This window comes from Petaurus breviceps, unplaced genomic scaffold, assembly GCF_028583685.1.
Source record: "Petaurus breviceps papuanus isolate PSGF00001 unplaced genomic scaffold, PetGlider_PUasm1.0 186, whole genome shotgun sequence".
Taxonomy (NCBI): domain Eukaryota; kingdom Metazoa; phylum Chordata; class Mammalia; order Diprotodontia; family Petauridae; genus Petaurus; species Petaurus breviceps.
The window spans coordinates 47954814-47973556 of record NW_027185798.1 but is presented as its reverse complement, the minus strand read 5'-3'; the positions used below and the strand labels follow the sequence as shown (position 1 = coordinate 47973556).

At 52.7% G+C, this 18743-nt stretch overlaps 2 protein-coding genes across 8 annotated transcripts in view; one reads left to right on the top strand and one right to left on the bottom strand.

Annotated features, from left to right (window-relative positions):
- Positions 1-11533, top strand: part of CELSR2 (cadherin EGF LAG seven-pass G-type receptor 2) — a 52109-nt gene extending 40576 nt beyond the window's left edge. Inside the window, exons 16-34 of one of the 3 annotated variants that reach the window (XM_069090454.1) lie at positions 54-148; positions 1648-1857; positions 2335-2518; positions 2808-2951; positions 3071-3251; positions 3537-3704; positions 4029-4155; positions 4317-4517; positions 5032-5206; positions 5748-5860; positions 6272-6351; positions 6481-6607; positions 6813-6935; positions 7633-7760; positions 8011-8099; positions 8251-8433; positions 8630-8767; positions 9101-9338; positions 9883-11533. In XM_069090454.1, coding sequence (XP_068946555.1) covers positions 54-148; positions 1648-1857; positions 2335-2518; positions 2808-2951; positions 3071-3251; positions 3537-3704; positions 4029-4155; positions 4317-4517; positions 5032-5206; positions 5748-5860; positions 6272-6351; positions 6481-6607; positions 6813-6935; positions 7633-7760; positions 8011-8099; positions 8251-8433; positions 8630-8767; positions 9101-9338; positions 9883-9904 — 2726 coding nt within the window. In that variant the 3' untranslated portion in view covers positions 9905-11533. The other 2 variants (XM_069090455.1, XM_069090453.1) reach the window with 2 other exon arrangements.
- Positions 11534-13612: 2079 nt separating this feature from the next.
- PSRC1 (proline and serine rich coiled-coil 1) overlaps positions 13613-18743 on the bottom strand; it is a 5726-nt gene continuing 595 nt past the window's right edge. For 2 of the 5 annotated variants that reach the window (XM_069090450.1, XM_069090452.1), the window contains exons 2-8: positions 17523-17579; positions 17329-17386; positions 16101-16536; positions 15221-15335; positions 14873-15121; positions 14498-14591; positions 13613-14298 (exon numbers count right to left, since the gene is read on the bottom strand). In XM_069090450.1, coding sequence (XP_068946551.1) covers positions 14295-14298; positions 14498-14591; positions 14873-15121; positions 15221-15335; positions 16101-16536; positions 17329-17386; positions 17523-17541 — 975 coding nt within the window. In that variant the 5' untranslated portion in view covers positions 17542-17579 and the 3' untranslated portion in view covers positions 13613-14294. Of the gene's footprint in view, positions 14299-14493; positions 14592-14872; positions 15122-15220; positions 15336-16100; positions 16537-17328; positions 17387-17522; positions 17580-17770; positions 17859-18376; positions 18508-18743 lie in introns of those variants that run through there. The other 3 variants (XM_069090451.1, XM_069090448.1, XM_069090449.1) reach the window with 3 other exon arrangements.

Below are 18743 nucleotides of genomic sequence, written 5' to 3'. Positions count from 1 at the left end.
CTTTCCTCCTCACCTCTGCACTGCGGCCCCTCATCCTGTCTGCTCCCCACCAGGGACAGCAGTACGGCACTGTGATGAACACCGAGGATGGTTGCCCCCCGACCTCTTCAACTGCACCTCAGTCACCTTCTCGGAGCTGAAGGGCTTTGTAAGTAACTTTGCACTGAGGCCCACTCACCACCTACCTTGGAAAGGGGGGGAGTCCAGGGAGCAGGTGGACCCTGACGCATCATGGGAAGAGAGACCCTGGGCTCAACAGTGTGTCTCTGACACTTACAACTTGCACGAATTTGGAGAAGTCCCAGCCTTCCCAGGCTTCCAGCCCTTCCTGGGGTCCTTTTTAATATGAGAGGGTTGGATAAGATGACCTCTGAGGTCCACTCTGGATCTATGACCCTTAGAGGGAACTGCCATAGGGAAAGTCTTTCTCACCAGCCAGGGTTTCCTGGCCATTGGCTCCAAAGGAAGTCATGCTATATGGGAAGTAGAGTTTGTAGAAAATATTGGTTGTAATTTCTTTTTTTTTAAATTTTCACTTCCAGATTTGCTCCCTACCACCTCTCTTTTCCCACCCAAAGAAAGAAAAACAAACCCTATTTCAGAAATGAATAGTAAAGCAAGTAAATTTCCTGCATTAGTGAGAATAGAGGTAACTGGATGGCACATTGGAGAGAGTGCTGGGCCTGGAGTCAGTAAGACCTGAGTGCAAATTCGGCCTTACTTATTAGCAGTGTGACCCTGGGCAAGTCACTTCACCTCTTTCCCTCCGTTTCCCCATCTGTAAAATAGGGATAATAACAATACCCACCTCCCAGGGTCATTGTAAGGATCAAATGAGATAAAATTTATAAGAAATGCTGAGTATAATGCCTGGCACATTCCGGCAGAGTTCTTCACGGTGTCCTTGTTACTGTATAGGTGGTTCTGCTGGTTCTGCTCGGTTCTCTCTGCATCATTTCGTACAAGTCTTCCCAGGTTTCTCAGAAACCATCCCTTTCCTCATTTCTTACAGCATGATAATACTACATCACACTCAAGGCTATGCCTTGTTTATCCATTGCCCCACTCGATGTGCATCCCTTCAGCTCACCACAAACAGAGCTGCTGTAAATATTTTTGTATCTGTGGGTCCTTTTTCTCTTTCTTTGACCTCTTGGGGTCTGGATCCAGTGAAATCCCTGGGTCACGGCTCCACCGAGAAGGTATCAGTGACCTGCAGCTCCAGTGTTGGTTATCCCATTTTTCTTCAGCTTTGCCAGTCTGATGGGCATGAGGTGGTTTGGCTAGAATGTCTTACATCACTCCTACCCTCATTAACTCCCACATACCACACATTTCCTTCTGACCCACTTTACTTCCCAGGGAGAAGGAAGGGAGATTTCAGTTCTGGTCGTCAAAGACCCAAAGGAAAGCCGTGCCCATGTGGTATCACAAATAACATGCCAGCCTGTGGTCCTGGACAAGGCCTTTAGCAAAACCCTGACCCCATTTCCTCACTTGAAAAATGATCACAGGAGCCCCTCCCTCACCTGGCATCATGAGCCATGGGTGAAGTGCTCTCTCAGTGTTGGGATTTCTCATCATATTCTCCATCTTCTCATTTTCCCCTCCCTCTGGTTCCTCATTCCTCCATGTCCATGTCCCCAGGCTGAACGACTGCAGAGGAATGAATCAGGCTTGGATGCCGGGCGATCCCAGCGACTGGCTGTGTTGCTCCGAAATGCCACACAGCACACCGCTGGCTACTTTGGCAGTGATGTCAAAGTGGCCTACCAGCTGGCCACTAAGCTGCTGGCCCACGAGAGTGTCCAGCGGGGCTTCGGACTGGCTGCCACCCAGGATGTGCACTTCACAGAGGTGGGGGCAGGGCACTCAGCAGAGGAGACCTTGGAGGGGAGACGGGAGAGTAGCCTTAGGATGAGCCAGGCAGATCTGAAGGTAGGAGAGGCTCCCTCCAAGGCAGAGTCTCCTCCTGAGCATGGTAGGTGCAGAGCTGGGAGCTCTCGCTCTAGAAGCACATGGTGTGATCAGAGCAAGGAGAGAGCAGAAGAAATATGATTAGGGCTCGTGGCAGATAGCTAGGGTAGATTGTTCAAAGAGGCAAAGACTTCCTGGAGGAAATGACCTTGAGCTTTGAAGAAGGAGAGAGGCAGGTGCATCACAGATGGGAGAAAAAAATCTCTTTCACACTAGGAGTTAATCCAGGTTCAGGCTTAGGGACAAGGGAAGGAAGAACGGTCAAGAGTGGCCTTCCTTTGCTGCTGTACCAGGGAGTGGTGAGGAGAACTAGGCTTCCACAGCCTGACTGTTTCCTTCTGCACCTCTCTCTCACAGAATCTGCTGAGGGTTGGCAGCGCCCTTCTAGATGTTGGCAACAAGCGTCACTGGGAACTGATTCAGCAGACGGAGGGTGGCACAGCCTGGTTGCTGCACCACTATGAAGCCTATGCCAGTGCTCTTGCCCAGAATATGCGCCACACCTACCTGAGCCCATTTACCATCATCACACCCAACATTGGTCAGGACAGGGTCCTGTGGGGGACCAGGGTGGAGGTGGGGATGGGGAGACTGAGGCTGGCCCACTCAGCAATTAAAAATGAGGGTCCAGTGGGTTGGCATGGGACCAGGAATGTGAGTGCTGGGCAGGTGGAAAGGGTATCCTGGCAGTATCAGGACTAGAGTCCTTCTGGGAAACTAACTTAGTCCTAACCACAATAGATAATTTTGAATCAAAGAGACTCTCCGGGCTATAGTTCACTCCTTAAGGCTACAGGGACCTGACCTATCATGTCCTCCCCTTCCCCTAGTCATTTCTGTTGTGCGCCTGGACAAGGGAAACTTCGCTGGGGCTAAGCTGCCCCACTATGAGGCACTTCGGGGGGAGCGGCCTCCTGACCTTGAGACAACTGTCATCCTCCCCGAATCTGTTTTTAAGCCAACAGAAAGTCAAGGTTAGTATGGTGAGGATGAGCTCCTAGGAAATGTGGGTTCGAAGGTAGAGGGCCTGAGGGGTTGGGGACCCTATTGGGGGAAGCCCTCAAGCTGAAAGTCTTGCTGTTGTCTACCTCAGACCATCACCCAGCAGGTGGGCCAGTGGTGCCAGGTGAGGCCCGGGAGCAAGAGGAGCCAGGGCGGCGGCAGAGGAGGCACCCAGAGCTGAGCCAGGGCCAGGCGGTGGCCAGCGTCATCATCTACCGCACCCTGGCCGGGCTCCTGCCTCACAACTACGACCCTGACAAGCGCAGCCTGCGGTGAGCTCAGTGGCTCGCTGCCCACAGTCCTGGGGGAGGGGCAGGAGCCCAGGCAGGTGGGGCCGTCCTAATCATGGGGGTTATGGCTGTAACAGGGCCAGTACCTATGGCTGCCATTTACATAGTGCTTGAAGGGCAGCAAAGTCCATTCCTTACATTATCTGGCCCTCCAACACCCCTGTCCAGTGTGTGCAGGGGACATGTAGGGTTGTGTGTTGGTGTGTGTGTGTGTGTGTGTGTGGCCCCTGAATGGCCCCGGGGCCCTGTCACCTCCTTCCATGCCAGGGTCCCCAAGCGTCCCGTCATCAACACACCCGTGGTGAGCATCAGTGTCCATGACGATGAGGAGCAGCTGCCAAGGGCCCTGGACAAGCCTGTCACAGTGCAGTTTCGGCTTCTGGAGACTGAGGAGCGCTCAAAACCCATCTGTGTCTTCTGGAATCACTCTATTCTGTGAGCTGAGGCCGAGGAGTGGCATGTTCTGTAGCAGAGCCTGAGACCTGCATGCTTCCCCTGCCCTGCCTCCTTCCCTTCCCTTTGTGGTCACTTAGGCCACCAGTGGCAAGGACTCGGTGGCTGGGCCACACACTGAGCAGGGCCCATGATCTGTGCTCTTCTATCCCCCTGCCCCCTAGTCAGGAAAACACACTCCACCATGGAACTGCAGGAAACTGGATATGTGAGCAAGGCAGAACACCAGTCCCCCACCTCCAGCTCCATGCCTTGGTGACCTCAGACTTGATGTCTTGCTTCCCTTCTTCCCTTCCCTTCCCCCAGGGTGAGTGGCACAGGCGGCTGGTCAGCCCGGGGCTGTGAGGTAGTCTTCAGGAACGAGAGCCACGTCAGCTGCCAGTGTAACCACATGACCAGCTTCGCGGTGCTCATGGACGTGTCCCGCCGGGAGGTGGGACTTGTGGGAGTGCGGGGAAAGAGAAAGTTGTGGGACTGGGGGCGTTGAGGATTGAGAGGGGTATGAGACGGAAGCACAGACAGGGTCCATGGGAGAGAGGAGTGAATGCCCTGTGCCCTCCTGGCACTCCTGACCAGTCCTCTCATGCCCTGTAGAATGGGGAGATCCTGCCCCTGAAGACAGTGACATATGCAGCCCTGGGCGTGACCCTGGCTGCCCTGCTCCTCACCTTCCTCTTTCTCACCTCCCTGCGGGCCCTGCGCTCTAACCAGCATGGCATCCGCAGGAATCTGGTTGCTGCCCTTGGCCTGGCCCAGCTTGTCTTCCTGCTGGGTATCAATCAGGCTGACCTGCCGGTGAGTGTCCTCCTGCCTTCTCCACCTTGCCTTCCCTCAGCCAAAGCCCTCCCTTGGCTCCCCAGAGGCCCTCCCCCTAAATTAGTCCTTTCTTGATTCCTTGGCCCTCCCTCCATGACTTGGTCTGTAACCCCGCCCCCACACACACACCCACCCCACCTATTTCCCCTGGCACTTTCTGCCAGCCCACCTCCTATGTTTGCTCTGACATGCATCCCTAGGCCCTTCTCTGTGACCCAGTCCAAAGGCCCTCCCCTTATTCTGTGGGTCATGGACCCTTCTCAGGATCATGCATGTAAAATGACATGCAGAGAATTATCCTAATATAAAGAAAGATGGAATTTTACCCACCCACCCAAGTTTACCAGACCCCAGAATAAGAAGCCTGCATGCCCGCCACACCTACTGTGGTGTCAGGGAAGGGAGCTCAGGAATCAGGCCCAGCCCGTGGGCCTGGTCTGACAGGCGCTTGGGCCCTGGCCGGGCTGAGCCATCGTCTGCCCTGCTCTCACAGTTTGCCTGCACGGTCATCGCCATTCTGCTGCACTTTCTGTACCTGTGCGCTTTCTCCTGGGCCTTGCTAGAGGCGCTGCACTTGTACCGCGCCCTCACTGAGGTTCGAGACGTCAACACTGGCCCCATGCGCTTCTACTACATGGTGGGCTGGGGAGTGCCTGCCTTCATCACAGGTGCCCATCTCTTTCGTAGTAGCCCCGTTGCTGCCTGCCTGGTGGTACCAGGTCCCACCTAGGCTATACAGGAATTGGTCATCCATTATACCGTGTATAGGAGCCCAGAGCTAGGCAACCCATGGCAGCCAGGGTTCTAGTGTTAAGGGGACTGCCTTAGGAGAGTCCCCTGAGGAAGGTGGCACAGGAACCTGGGGACCCTATCATCTTCTCCCTGTGAGACAGCTGGTGGTGGCACAGTGGATTTGGGCCCTGGGCCTGGTGTCAGGAGTTGAGATCCAGCTCAGTGTGACCCTGGGCAAGTGACTTAACACATATCTGCCTTCAGTGTCCTCAACTATAAAATGGGGATGGTAACAATAGCACCGACCTCCCAGGGTTGTTGTAAGGAAAAGTGAGATGGTATCTGTAAAAAGCATTTAGCATAGTGCCTAGCACACAGTAAGCATTATATAAGCATTAGCCATAACATCATTATTATCATTCTCATTGTTATTCTTTCAGGATCCAATCCCTGACCTTCTCTTTCCTGTTTCCATAGGCCTGGCAGTGGGACTGGACCCTGAGGGCTATGGAAACCCTGACTTCTGCTGGCTCTCCATCTACGACACTCTTATCTGGAGCTTTGCCGGCCCTGTGGCTTTTGCAGTCTCGGTGAGAGCTGAGAGGGTGGGCATTTGGGAAGGGGAGGCCTGCTAGTCTCCCTGGAGAAGTGCAATGGGGTGTGAGTCTGGCTGGAACCTTCTCCATGTTGAGAGGAGGTGATGGTGATGGATAGAAGGGCATGTGCAGGTGACTTTGGGGGTTCTCCTGTTCTCCTAAAAGCAAACTACAAATGTTGATTAAGCCTGTGCTATGAGAGCTACCCCTGCCCTCACAGCTTACATTCTCACAGGGAGATCACCTGTAGCTTGTGACTTAGTGCATCCAACATAACATCTGAAGTTCACTGCAAGGAGATGACATTGACTAAGGAGAGATGGAGGAAAGGCCAGACCCTCTTGGGCCAGGGGCTGGACTCCTCTCTCTCTCTCCGTTGGTGACATGCCTTCTTTTCTGCACCAGATGAGTGTCTTCCTGTATCTCCTGGCAGCCCGTGCCTCATGTGCTGCCCAGCGCCAGGGCTTTGAGAAGAAGGGCACCGTGTGAGTATAGGGCAGTGGCACCTGGGTGGGGACGGTGCCCTAGGCCGTGCCTGCTACAGCGCATGAGAGGGCACCACAGGGCCCCATCACTGCCTGGGACTCACAGGGCAGTGCCCCATCTCTCCTCAGTTCAGGCCTGCGCTCGGCCTTTGCTGTGCTGCTCCTGCTCAGTGCCACGTGGCTGCTGGCCCTGCTTTCTGTCAACAGTGATGCGCTCCTCTTTCACCACCTCTTTGCTGCCTGCAACTGTGTCCAGGTAGTGGACTGCTGTGACTGGGGTGGGCACAGGGGATCTCAAAGGAACCCTCCTCTGGCACTGGGATGATGGGTGAGATTGGGGGTACAGGGTGGGTCGGAAGAGCTCCTCAAGGGCTTGGGGGCTTTCAGTGTCTGTGGTCCTGAGGGAATCTCTAGGGCTACTTGACTCCTGGACATCCCCTACCTCCCTCCTCTCCTTCCAGGGCCCCTTCATCTTCCTTTCATATGTAGTGCTCAGCAAGGAGGTCCGTAAAGCCCTGAGATTCGCCTGTAGCCACAAACCCAGCCCTGACCCTGCCCTCACTACCAAATCTACTCTGACCTCGGTGAGAGAGGCAGCATGGGAGGCCAGAGCTCATGGTGGGGAGGGAAGGGGACTGGAGTGGGTTTCATAGTGCCAAGGGGGGTGCACCTCAGAGACGGGGCAGCTTTCCCAGTAGGCCATGAGTTCTTTGAAGGTGGAGGCAATTTCTGTCTGTCTGAATCCCCAGTGCCTGGCACAGTGATGTCCATGGAGTGCATAGCAGCTGTTTAGGAAATGTTGGTTGGGTTGAGTTTCGTTCCACAAATCTTCCCTCTTCCCTAGAGGCAGAATGGGACAGTGTTTATATCTAGGACAAGGAGGTCATTGGGTTCAAGGAGCTAGGAATGTTTGACTTGAAGTTCTGTAGGGAATTAGTGGGAAATTGGGGGGGGGGCAAGAATGGTGGTGATTGTGAGGTGGTAGCAAGTGCTTGGAGCTGAGAGGGCCTTTGGAGAACTCTTCCTGTGGTGCATGAAGTTCTGTAAGGGTTCAAGGAGGGATGAGCTCCTTTACAGGTACTGACTCCACTTAGAAATGCCTTACTTTGGTTTTTACAGCCAGGTGCCCAGTACTAGGCTAGAGGTTCTTTTTTTATCAAAGGGAAAGTGAGGGCCAGGAACAGGGCTGGTCCCTTGAGAACCATGGTAAGCTGCAGGGAGAAGCAGGGACTCAGGGGAAGCACTCTGGCCATTACTGCTTACCTTTTTCTCCATCCCCAGTCCTACAACTGCCCCAGTCCCTATGTAGATGGACGACTCTACCAGCCCTATGGGGACTCGGCTGGCTCCCTGCACAGTGCCAGCCGCTCAGGCAAGAGTCAGCCCAGCTACATTCCCTTCCTGCTCAGGTGAGGCCCTTGGGCAGGAGGGATGAGCCTTCCAAAAATGAGGGGCTCTCTCGAGGCCACCCTGGCCCAACCAACTCAACCAGGAATCAAAAGCAAGGGGAGAAAGGCAAGAGTGGGTGGGGTGTGGAAGAGGGTCTGGGACTAAAACACTTGGTAGAGACAGGTCAGAGAGAGTTGGGGGTAGAGAGAAAATGAGCAGACCCCCATCAAGAAATGGACCCCAACTATACTGTGGACTGTCTCCCTTCAGGGAAGAATCAAGCCTGAACACTGGCCAAGGGCCACCTGCACTGGGGGACCCAGGAGTCCTGTTCCTGGAAGCTCAAGACCAGCAGCACGGTGAGCTCCTGAGTGCTCTCTGGTGGGCACCGTGGGGAACATCTATCATCCCACACCCACCGGTGTTGCCAAGGGCTCTAGCTCTGGCGTCTGCATAGGTGAGCACAGACAAGGAGGAGCTGTCTCTGACTCCCTCTTCCAACCCTTCTAGGGCCTGACACAGATTCAGACAGTGACCTGTCCCTTGAGGATGACCAGAGTGGTTCGTATGCATCCACCCACTCATCAGACAGTGAAGAGGAAGAGGAGGATGGTGCTTTCCCTGGGGAGCCAGGCTGGGACAGTTTGCTGGGACCTGGTGCTGAAAGATTGCCATTGCATAGTACCCCCAAAGGTGGATGGAGCATTTGGGGTGGGTGGGAGCCAGTATTCTGGGTAAGGGTGGGCATAACAACCTTAGCCATAACATTAAGAACTCTCTGGAGAAGGAGTCTGGGTTGAAGAGTCGTCATCCAGTAGCTCGGGGGCTCTTGGGAAGTAAATCTGGGAGAAGAGTCTTCCTGGACCCTGACCTACTTTCCTTCCTCCAGCTGATGGTGGCCCAGGGCCTGGCAAAGCCCCTTGGCCTAGTGAGCTTGTGACAGCCTCCAAGGAGGAGAATGGGGAAGCCTTGTGTCGGGACAGCCCCCTGGGCCCCCTGCCTGGACCCACTGTACAGCCCCACAAAGGTGAGCCACATGTCTTTAGGCTTATTGTTTTTTCACCTGAATATAACTTCTTCCTACCATCCCCCAGAGAACTCCCACCCTTCCTGGCTGTGCAAGGGTCTGGAATATAGTAGGAAGCGTACTGTATTTGGTGGCATAAGATCTGAGTTGGAACTATGGCTCTCCTAAAGTTCCAACTACTACCATATTCTAAGCAATCTGTGCCTTCTGGTTATTCCTGCTCATAGTATATGTTTTCTTTGCCTCTCTGCCCTCCTTGGCTGTATTTGTTCTCAGTAGGGTTCATCTCTGCTCTTGCCAGGCCCTCATTACTGCTACTTTCTTCCTTCCCAGGCATACTCAAGAAGAAGTGTCTCCCAACCATCAGTGAGAAAAGCAACCTCCTTCGGCTGCCCCCCGAGCCAGGTACTGGGTCTTCCCGGGGCTCGTCAGCCAGCGAGGGCAGCCGGGCTGGCCCCCTCCCACCTCGCCCACCTCCCCGCCAGACGCTGCAGGAGCAGCTGAATGGGGTCACCCCTATTGCCATGAGCATCAAGGCAGGCACAGTAGATGAGGACTCATCAGGTTCAGAGTGAGTACATGGCCTGGGCAGGGCCCCAAGACCCTTGACAAGCTTCCCTTCCTCCCCTTTACTCTCCCTCCAAGGCAGCTGCTCCCATGGCAGAGATCTCAGGGGTCATGGGGTGCCCAGCACTCTCTGGGGTGGCCCCTCCCTCAATGAGGCCGTTGTCTCTGCCTAGAGCACTCTGAAACGTGTAGGGAGGCAGCCAGAAGGGAGAGAAGCCTGGGCCAGGGAAGGGTGGGGCCACAGATTTCAGGTGGGGGAGTCGAGAGAACTGAGGGCTGGGGTTTCTTTCCTGTTTTCCTTCTCTGGTTGAAAACTTCTGTCTTCTCTGCTCTGAAACTAACCTGCTCTCTGCCTTTCTGTCACTTTTCCTTTCCTGCATCTCCAGATTTCTCTTCTTTAACTTCCTGCATTAACCCTGGGCCCATGGCCCCCACGCCCAAGGCTCCCCCTTCCCTCAACAGTCACTCTCATGCCCCCATACTGTATGTTGAGCTTTTCCCCCTATTCCCCTCCCCACCCCCCAAACTTCCCTCTTCCTGCCCCACAGAAGTGACGAGACATCCATCTGAGGAACCTTTGGGCATTGCCGGGAGGATTGCCCACTCCCCTGGCCTATCTTGTGCCAATCGCCCCCTGCCATCTCCCCTTGGCCCCAATGCACTTTGGACCCCCGGGGCCACACTTCCAAGGAAACTTTTTTCAGAAAAGAGGAAAAAAAGAAAGAAAAAAAACTGGAAGGATCTCCACTCTTGTGTCTTCAGGGATGAATTTTTTATACGATGAAAACTGACTCTACTCTGCCCACTAGAGAATGGGACCTCCCAGGATTCTCCCCTGCCTCCCCCCAGTTTCCCATCTGCTGTGCCTCTGGGAGGAGGGGAAGGTCCTGGGGGGGGGGCATGGAAATTTGCTGCCCCCCTTCTGCCATCACCAAAAGAAAAGGACAAAGCCACACACTTCCTGCGGGGGACACTCAGCCTTGCAAGCTGGACCCCCAGATAGGCTTAAATTTGGGGGAGAGAGGATGAAAGACATGCCACAATTGCCCCTTGACCCATGTCTGGGGGCAGGAGGGGTGGCAGAAGGAACAGCCTCCCTTTCCCCAATGCTGCATGAACAAATGTAAAGGGGAAAGGACCCAGGATTGTCCAGGCCCCCTAGCTTGGGATGGTGTCCCTGTTCCTTTTCTCCAGGCCTCTGGCAGTGCTCAAGAACCAAGGTTTTTGCTCAGTTTGCTGACCCAAAAGTGCTTTTTTTTCTTTCTGCCCAAACCATGCTGGGGAGGGGCCGTTTACATTGTTTGCCTTTGCTCTGGAGGTGGATGGGGAAGGCTGGAGGTCTCTCTCCCTAGCTGGGGCTGGGGTTGAGGTAGGCCCAGGGGATGAGGAGGGGTCTTAGGATGGGGGGGTGCAATGGTTGAGCTTTGCATCTCACCTGCCGTCACCTGCTGTGGCCTCTGAGGTAGGTTCCGGTTTTTAATCTCTTCTCGGAATTGCCTGTCTTCGAAGTCCCAGGTACTATTCTCCTCTTCCTTCCTTGTCATGCCCTCCCTCTTCCCTCCCTCCTCCCCCCCATTCCCTCTGAAGAGAGAGATAATATATATTATTTTTAATTTATTTACCTTTTGTGTTGGGATGGGATTGTGTCTGGCCCCAGAGGATGTCATGGAGTTCGTGTTTGTGGTCTTCTGGATTGGGGGCCAGAGCCCTGGTCCTCTTGCTTCAGGCTCGGCTCTTGTCTCAAGGGAGAAGCTGGTTTCAGCCCCCTGCCCACCTGCCCCCATCTTGCCAGCTGCCATTTACTTGAGTCTGTTTATCCTAAGCATGTGGACCAAATTCTGATGTCACCAATTTTCCTCCTGGAGGCAGGTGGGCAGGAAGAAAGGTTCTGGATGGGTAAACTTGACGCTTCTCATCTGTAAGGTTAGGTTAGTTATGGCTCTTCCTACAGCCTTGGATTGCCTGTCTCTTTCCCAGTCCTATCCTCCCCCTTCCAATTCCTGTCAAGGGTTAAAACTGTAACTGCTTTTTACTACTTGAAGACTTAAAAAAAAACCCCACAAAGATGCTGGACTCATAACTTGTTACTAATTGTTGGATTGTACAGTTTGATTGTTACTGTAAATATTTATAGTTTTTTTTGTTTGGCCTTCTCCCTCTACTGAATAAACTAGTTCTGTGCAGGTTTGAGCACTGCCAGCTCTGCCCGTTTGTCTCTTTCTTCTGGAGGGAAGAGTTGTGGACAAAGAAAGCTCTAGCATGTCTTGGGGTGGCCCGGCCCCCTGACAGCTTCCTCATGAAAGCACCTTTGCTGCCCTTGTTTCGTGACTCATGCTCACCACAAAACCTTAGTCAGCACCATTGCTGTTTCTGGTCACTCCTAAGGAGCACAACGCTGGTGGCAAGCACTGTCCTGTCTGCTCCACCTGGGACAGGGCTGAGTTTGGGAAAGGTGACTAAGAACCTTTAGGAGGAAGCCTGGGATCAGCATTCAGAGGGCCTGGTTCAGATCCTGCTTCTGTCCCTTATGCATCCCTCCATAATTCAGGACAGACCTCTCAGATCTTTCTGGGCCTTCGGTTCTTCATCTCTGAATTGAAGGGGTGTAAGACTAGACAGATGGCCTCTCAGGTCCCTTTCAGCTTGGAGTTTTTCCCAGCAGTCCCCCAAAGAACACTGGGTGTGGAGTCGGGATCTAGGCTGACCCCCATCTCAAATCCCACATGCCCTAGGTGAATGGGCAAATCAGTCTTGGGCTTCCATTTCCTTATCTGTAAAATGAAATGGCTCAGCAGGTGGGCCCTGAAGCCCCTTGTAGCTCTTAATATGATTCTTCAGTTCTCTGGGAAGTGTACTCACCAGGTCTGGGGCAAAGCAGTGGGAAGGAGGATGACAAAGTAGGGTTAGGTAGCCAGGTATACTAACCAAGAACCAGGCCATGACAAGGCCCCTGTGTAAGCAGCCAGCTGCAGGGCCCTGCCCTGCCTTGGGTGTAGGGGCCGTGTGGCCCCTAGGTGGCAATAGAGTACACACAGTGCTTGATGTCTATACCCACTCATCCACGGTGGATTGGAAAAGTTCTCACTTGGACTAACCAGCTCTGGCCCTAACTGTGATCACTGTAAACGCTTTTGGCATCTAGTAGTGAAGAGATGCTTGGTACATTGCCAGCTAGGCTGCACTCTTGTTTTCTAGAAGTTAGGTTCTATATCAGAAGATGAGGGGTTCTGATTCAGTGGCCTTGGGTCATCCAATTCTGGACCTAGGCAGAGCACTGAGGACTTCTCTTCACCTGGGTGGTGAAGGGAGATGTCAAGCTTGACATTTCCTCGGTTAAGTTGCCCTGGTTTCTCCCCATGGCCAAAGCAACAGTAGGAGGCGCTCCCTCCCTCCTACCTTGTCCATTGAGGGTATTAGGGGAGCAGTGGCAGGTGACCATGTGCAGTGATCACTGGAACGGGAGCTTCATTTTACACAAGAAACAGGCTTAGGGAAGATGAAGTTGTTTGTCCATGACCTTAGAAGCTGGCAAATGCTAACAATGCCCATGTAACATACCGTGTTGACATCAAGAAGGGAAGAGATGAATGTGCCCTCCCCACCTCCAACCATATGAATATAAGTAAAATCATATTTGTAAGAACCTCAGCGATTTGGAGGAAGAATGCCACAAAAGGGCCCTGCAGAAGGGAGTGTGCTCTAGTTGAAGTGTGCGTGCTTATAACACCAGTGAGCAGCAGTCGGCTAGCTCCCCAGAGTGCTCAGAGGAGGGGAAGTGAGAGGCAGCATCTGTCCACTGCTTGTGCTCTCGATGGGCCTGATTTCATTGGAGCCTGGTCTCCTGATGAGGCTCTCACTCTAACAGTGCAGATGGGCTCCTGCTTCACTGCCAGCTTAAAGGGAATTGTCATGGTCACTTAGGATGCCTAGGCCAGTGTTAGAAGTGGGCCGTGAACCCAGGTCTTCCTGAGGGAGGCCAGTTCTCTAGCTTCCTTCACCTACCTACAGTTATCCTCAGTAGCCCTAAATCCTCAGTCCACTTACTGCTTCCAAAGAAGCTCCATTTAACTTACTGATCTGGACCCTAGAAGTTTCTCATTCCAGCTCCCAGAAACCTAGATGCCACCTTCCAGGGCAGCTTTCCCATGACCCAACACCCCCAAATCCACCATAATGCAGAGAATTATGGAGGCTAAGGCTAATTCTGATGAGGGTTTGTTCTAATGGTAGCATTCTCACATCCCCAGCCCATCCCACCTTCCAAACCTCGAAGTCATGTAAAAGTTCACAAAACATTTATTAAAGATGGAATAATCACTTTCTATGAGGATACAAAAGTTATTTTTTTTAATGCCCTTTAAAAAAACTGAGAATTGGTCCTTTAGGAGCTAAAAAGTATTTACAGAAGACACACTGGAAAAAGACAGAACTTGGTGTGGCCCAGCCCCAAGTCAATACCAGGGGCCATGGCAGATGTGATTAGGAAACACCTTTTTCTTCTGGGAGGTGAGATACAGAGAGGCCATGGAAAGGGGCATTTGGTAAGAGTTTTGCCCAGTCAGATAACACCTGATAAATCAAATCTAGAACTGAATGGTTGTGGGGAGATGGGATGGAAGAAAAATAGGAGAAGAAAGAAAAAAGTTGCTTTAATTCTTCACTTTTTTTTTTCGGTGGGGGGGTGGAGGGGTTATATTTCAGGAAACAAAAATTTCTCGTTCTCTTTCAATACAGAAATACATTCCCTTCATTCAACTGAAGCAAAATTTCCCCTCTCCCTCAAGGGTCTCTACAGCCAAGACACCAGGGTCTGGTAGGTCCAGGACCTTTCTCTGGGTGGTTAACGATGGCCCAAATGCCTCTTAAAAGCTGGAGGGACTGGAGGCTTGAGAGCATGGCCTGAGCCCAGCTGTTCATGGAGTGGTTTGGTCCTAAGGTTTGTTTTCACAGCCTGATCTCATTACCTAAAGAGACAGAATGAGGAGCACCTTGAATTGCTGGTATCCCCCCAACAGCCCTGCTCTGTCTGTTCCCCCAACTGAGTTCCAAATGCTCAAGTCTCTCTAAAAAGTAAGGAAAAGAAAACCTCGGCACCATTTCTGGTACCCATCCAGCTGTAGGGCCAACAAGTCTGAGTACCTAGTACACCCCAATATACGTTACCTAGTGAGTCCGGGGATTGTCACCTTCTTGGGGGACTGCAGATGGTTTCGGGAGGCAGCAGAGACTGGAAGGTTTGATCTCTGGATAGAAGGAACTTGGTAGGGTGAACAAAAGAAATAAATTAACAAGGAGACACAGGAGAAAGCAGAATGTCCCTGGAAATCATGAGGCCAATGATCCTAGTGAGCAAAGCCTAGAAGACCCAGGTGTCCAGAACTCTGGGTTCTCCACCCTGACCCACACTCTCCCTGACTGTCACCCCATCGTTAAGGCAAGTGTGTGACTCAAATGGAAAGCAGGTTTCTTGCTGTTGCCCTTGGCAAGGGTAAGGTCAAGATGGGTCCATTTGACGTTCCTGCTCTGGAGTGTCCTCACCTCGTTGGTGTCCAGCTGTGCTGGGCCTCCATGGCCCTTTCCGAGGTGGAGCAGCATCTGGGGGCAGGCTGCCTTTCCCAGATAGGGGACTCCTGCTGGAGAGCAATGCTTGGCTGGCAGGTTTGGGGAAGGTGGTAGGCGTTGGCAGCCTGCTGGGCCTCACAGCTGGGCCCTGTGTCCGGGCCGGGCGCTGAAGGGTGTTTGGGGGAAGTTGCGGGGCAAGGGCTGGCCTTGTGGTGGAAGCTAAGCCTGATGGTAAAGAAGAGTATTTCTAAGCAAAGAGAACCACAATCTCCCCAGTTCCCAGGACCTGTCCCCTGCGAGGCCAAGCTGCCATGTCCTTGTTACCAGCAACAGGTGCTCTCCCACTGGGTCCCCCTTTTCCTCGGGCTGGAGGAGTGATCCGGCTGACAGGAGAAGGCTGACTTCTTGTAGTGGGAAACACACTGCCAGAGGGCACCTCCTGAGACATGAAGAGAGAGTAAGGAAATAGACACCAGGAGAATCTCTTCCACGCCGAGCCTTCGGCAGGACGTGTTCTGTGGTGAAGCACAACCCTGACATCAGACTGACCCCGGGATGAGCCTGGCACATATCACAACAAGGAAAAGGGGATCATAGAACAAGACTGATTATTCCTCCACACAACTGCCCTTCAGTTAATTGAAGACAACTATCATGTGCCCTTAGGTTTTCTCAAGTCTAAATGTGCCCATGGCAGCTGGATGGCACAGTGGATAGAGTGCCAGGTCTGAAGTCTGGAAGATCTGAGTTCATATCCTGCCTCAGACACTGACTAGAGCTGTGTGACTTTGGACAAGTCACTTCCTTTCTGTTTGCCTCAGTTTCCTCTTCTGTAAAATGGGGATAATACAAGCACCTCCCTCCCCAGTTGTGAGAATCATGAGAGTTAATAATTGTAAAGCGCCTGGCACATAGTGGTGCTTGTAAATGCTAGTTATTATGGGGGTCTCCAGTCCTGTCATTATCCTGGATGCCCTCCACTATGCCTTGTTAGCGCTCTTCAAATGTAGCAACCAGCACTGAGCACAATACTTCCCACTGGAATCCCCTTTGTATGGATCATGCTAGATGCACCAGATAGTCCCCAGAACCCATCCCCAAGGAAGCCTCTGTAAGGGCAGGGGCCACCCTCCCCTGGCGGTAACTAGCCCTGTCGTCCTCGGTCACTTGGTGTTTATATCCCCAGATGTCCCTCTGTCCTCACCCTCTTAGTGCTGGAAGGCTTCTTTCCAGATGTGGCTCGAAGAGCCCTGCTTGACCCCTTCTTCTCACTGCTCCAGACTCGGGGGGTCAGGCCTCCCGGGGAGGAGGCCCCCCGGACAGGAGAGCTCACAGTGGGCAGCAGGGCTCGGACAGGGCTGTTCTTCACCACAAATGTCTCCCGCCGGGGGCTGGCCTTTACCCGCCGCCCCTTGCCATCCCCACCGGCATCCCTCTCCTGCAGGGCGCATTGCTCCAGACGAGCTGCCAGACGGTTGGCTTCATCAAGAATTTCCTCCAGCTTCTCTGGGCTGAGGGGGCCCAAGCTTAGCCTTAACCCCTGGGGTTCTTCGGCCACTATATTCAGGTCACTCCGGTGGGCCAGACCCCGCCTAGGTGGCTGCTCAGGGATCACAGCAGCAGCCTCTTCTTCCTCACGGCTGAGTCAGAGAGCAAACCTAGATGTTCCAGAGCCAAGCACCATTCCCGCCCAGGAAAGAGTGGGGCAGGAGGGGCCAGGACTAGAGAATAAGCAACAGGTCTGCCAGCTGAACCCAAAGTAGGCTCTGCTCTATGGGCTGCTTTTCCCTATTAGAATGAAAGTCTCTTGAGGGCAGGGTCTGTCTGGTTAAAATAGTTCAATTCTCAGTGTTTACCATAGTGCCTAGCCCACAGTAAGTGCATTCTGGCTACAAAGTTAGTATCTAGAGGACACCCCATCAAGGGTGTGCTGAGGCCAGCTTATTTGGGCTCCCAGGGACAACTGTTCAATTTTCCACACGAGCATTTATACTTCAGAAATTGGCCAGTGCTACAAATCAGGGCTAGATTTGTTGTTTCGTTGATTGTCTATAATTAAGAAAGTAATGAAGTATTAATAATGAAGACTAAACTTAAAAGTATGCCCTGCATTCTCAGAGGGCCAGCGCACCTTTGCTACTGTCCCAACTAGCAAATGAAACAGCTAACAGACCACCTTGGGCACGGCTGGCCCAGGAAAATTCCACACTGAGGGACAAACAAATGTCTTTATTCTTCTTTTTGTTGTCCTGAAATCCCAACACAGTCACCATCATTCTCTCCCAGTTCTGTACTATTACTGATAATTCTTAATCACCCAGCCACCCACCCCAGCCCATTGATGCCAGCCTCCCCAAAGTGCCCAGTCCTCAAGGTTTCAGATCTGATGTCAGTAACAAATGCAGAGAGAAACAGGACAAAGGGACCCTTACCTGTCAGAAGGTGACGGCACACTAAAATCAAACGTCTCATCCACAATAAACTTTATGTCTGAAGGGAGAAATAACAGGTGCTAAGGATGGTCCCTCCCACCCCCCAACTTTGTCTCCCTAACACTGGTCTACAAATGATTCAGAGTCCAGACTGCCTCAGGCCGATCCTCAAGTCAGCATCTGGGATTTCTTACCTTCCTCCAAGTTCTCCATGTTGTACCCAACAGGAGCAGAGTCAGCTTGAGCCAGAACTGGAAAAAAAGCACGGCACTTTTGGGTCCTCCCTCATTCTTCAGAGCAGGTACTCCCAACTTTGCTACCACCGTCCTGCTTCCCTGCTTCTCTGGGTTCTGCTATCCGTCCCAGATAGCAGAACTAGAGATAACCGGCATAAACTGGCAGAGAAGTGGATTTCCATTCACATAAAGTTAAACTTCCTCACAATCAAAGCTGCCCCAAAGTGAAATGCGCTGTGAGTGGGGCCTCCCCTCAGTGATTTTCAAGAAGCTGGATAACTCCTTGCTGGGATCCTGCAGGGGGGAAGTCTTTCAGGTACAGGTTGGACTACTAGACCATAGGACCCTTCCACCTGGGAGATGCCGGGGATTCCTTGGCACAATTTTCTGAATTAGGCTGAGAGAGTCAGTGGTATGGAATCTCAGACTGTCAGAGCTGGAGAGGATTCAATTCATTAATCCTTTATTAAGCACCACGTGTTAGACACTGATGGGGATACAAAGACCAAACCAAACAAAAAGAATCTCTGTTCCCCCCCCCCCCGCAAAGAAGCTTATATTCCATGGTGGGGGGGAAGCAGGAAACGATCTGACTCCTACACAGGTAAGTAAACAGCATATACAAATTAGACAGCCCATGGACACAGACCCAGAGTCACTGCCCCAGCTAGTTAAGAGCAGAGCCGGGACTCCCCCTTTGATACGTTAACAATAACCGGCATATATTCGTGGTTTAAAGTTCGCAGAGCACTTTACAAACGGGAACTCGTCAGGACCTCACCCCCCACCCCCCACCCCCAGGAGGTACCTACTGTTATTATCCTTATTTTATAGAGGAGGAAACTGAAGCAAAGAGAAGTTACGTGACTGGCCCAAGGTCGGAACTGATTCAGGTCTTCCAGAGTTCCAAGATCAGAACTCTACCCTCTGCTAGTAAATACACCTGGTAACAAGGGGCGGGGCGGGGGTGTGTCTGTTCTAATTCCTCCCCCTTCATCCCAAGAAAGGAATAGGGGATGCTTTTTCCCCAGCTTCAGCCCCGATCCACGTGCACACCCCCCCCCCCCCATTCCTCCTCATCGCTTGCAAGTCCCCCTCCCCGCGGCAAACCGCCCCGCCCCCTGCACGCCCCCTCCCCCGGCCCTGCACTACCCACAGCCCCAAGCCCCTGAACGTAGT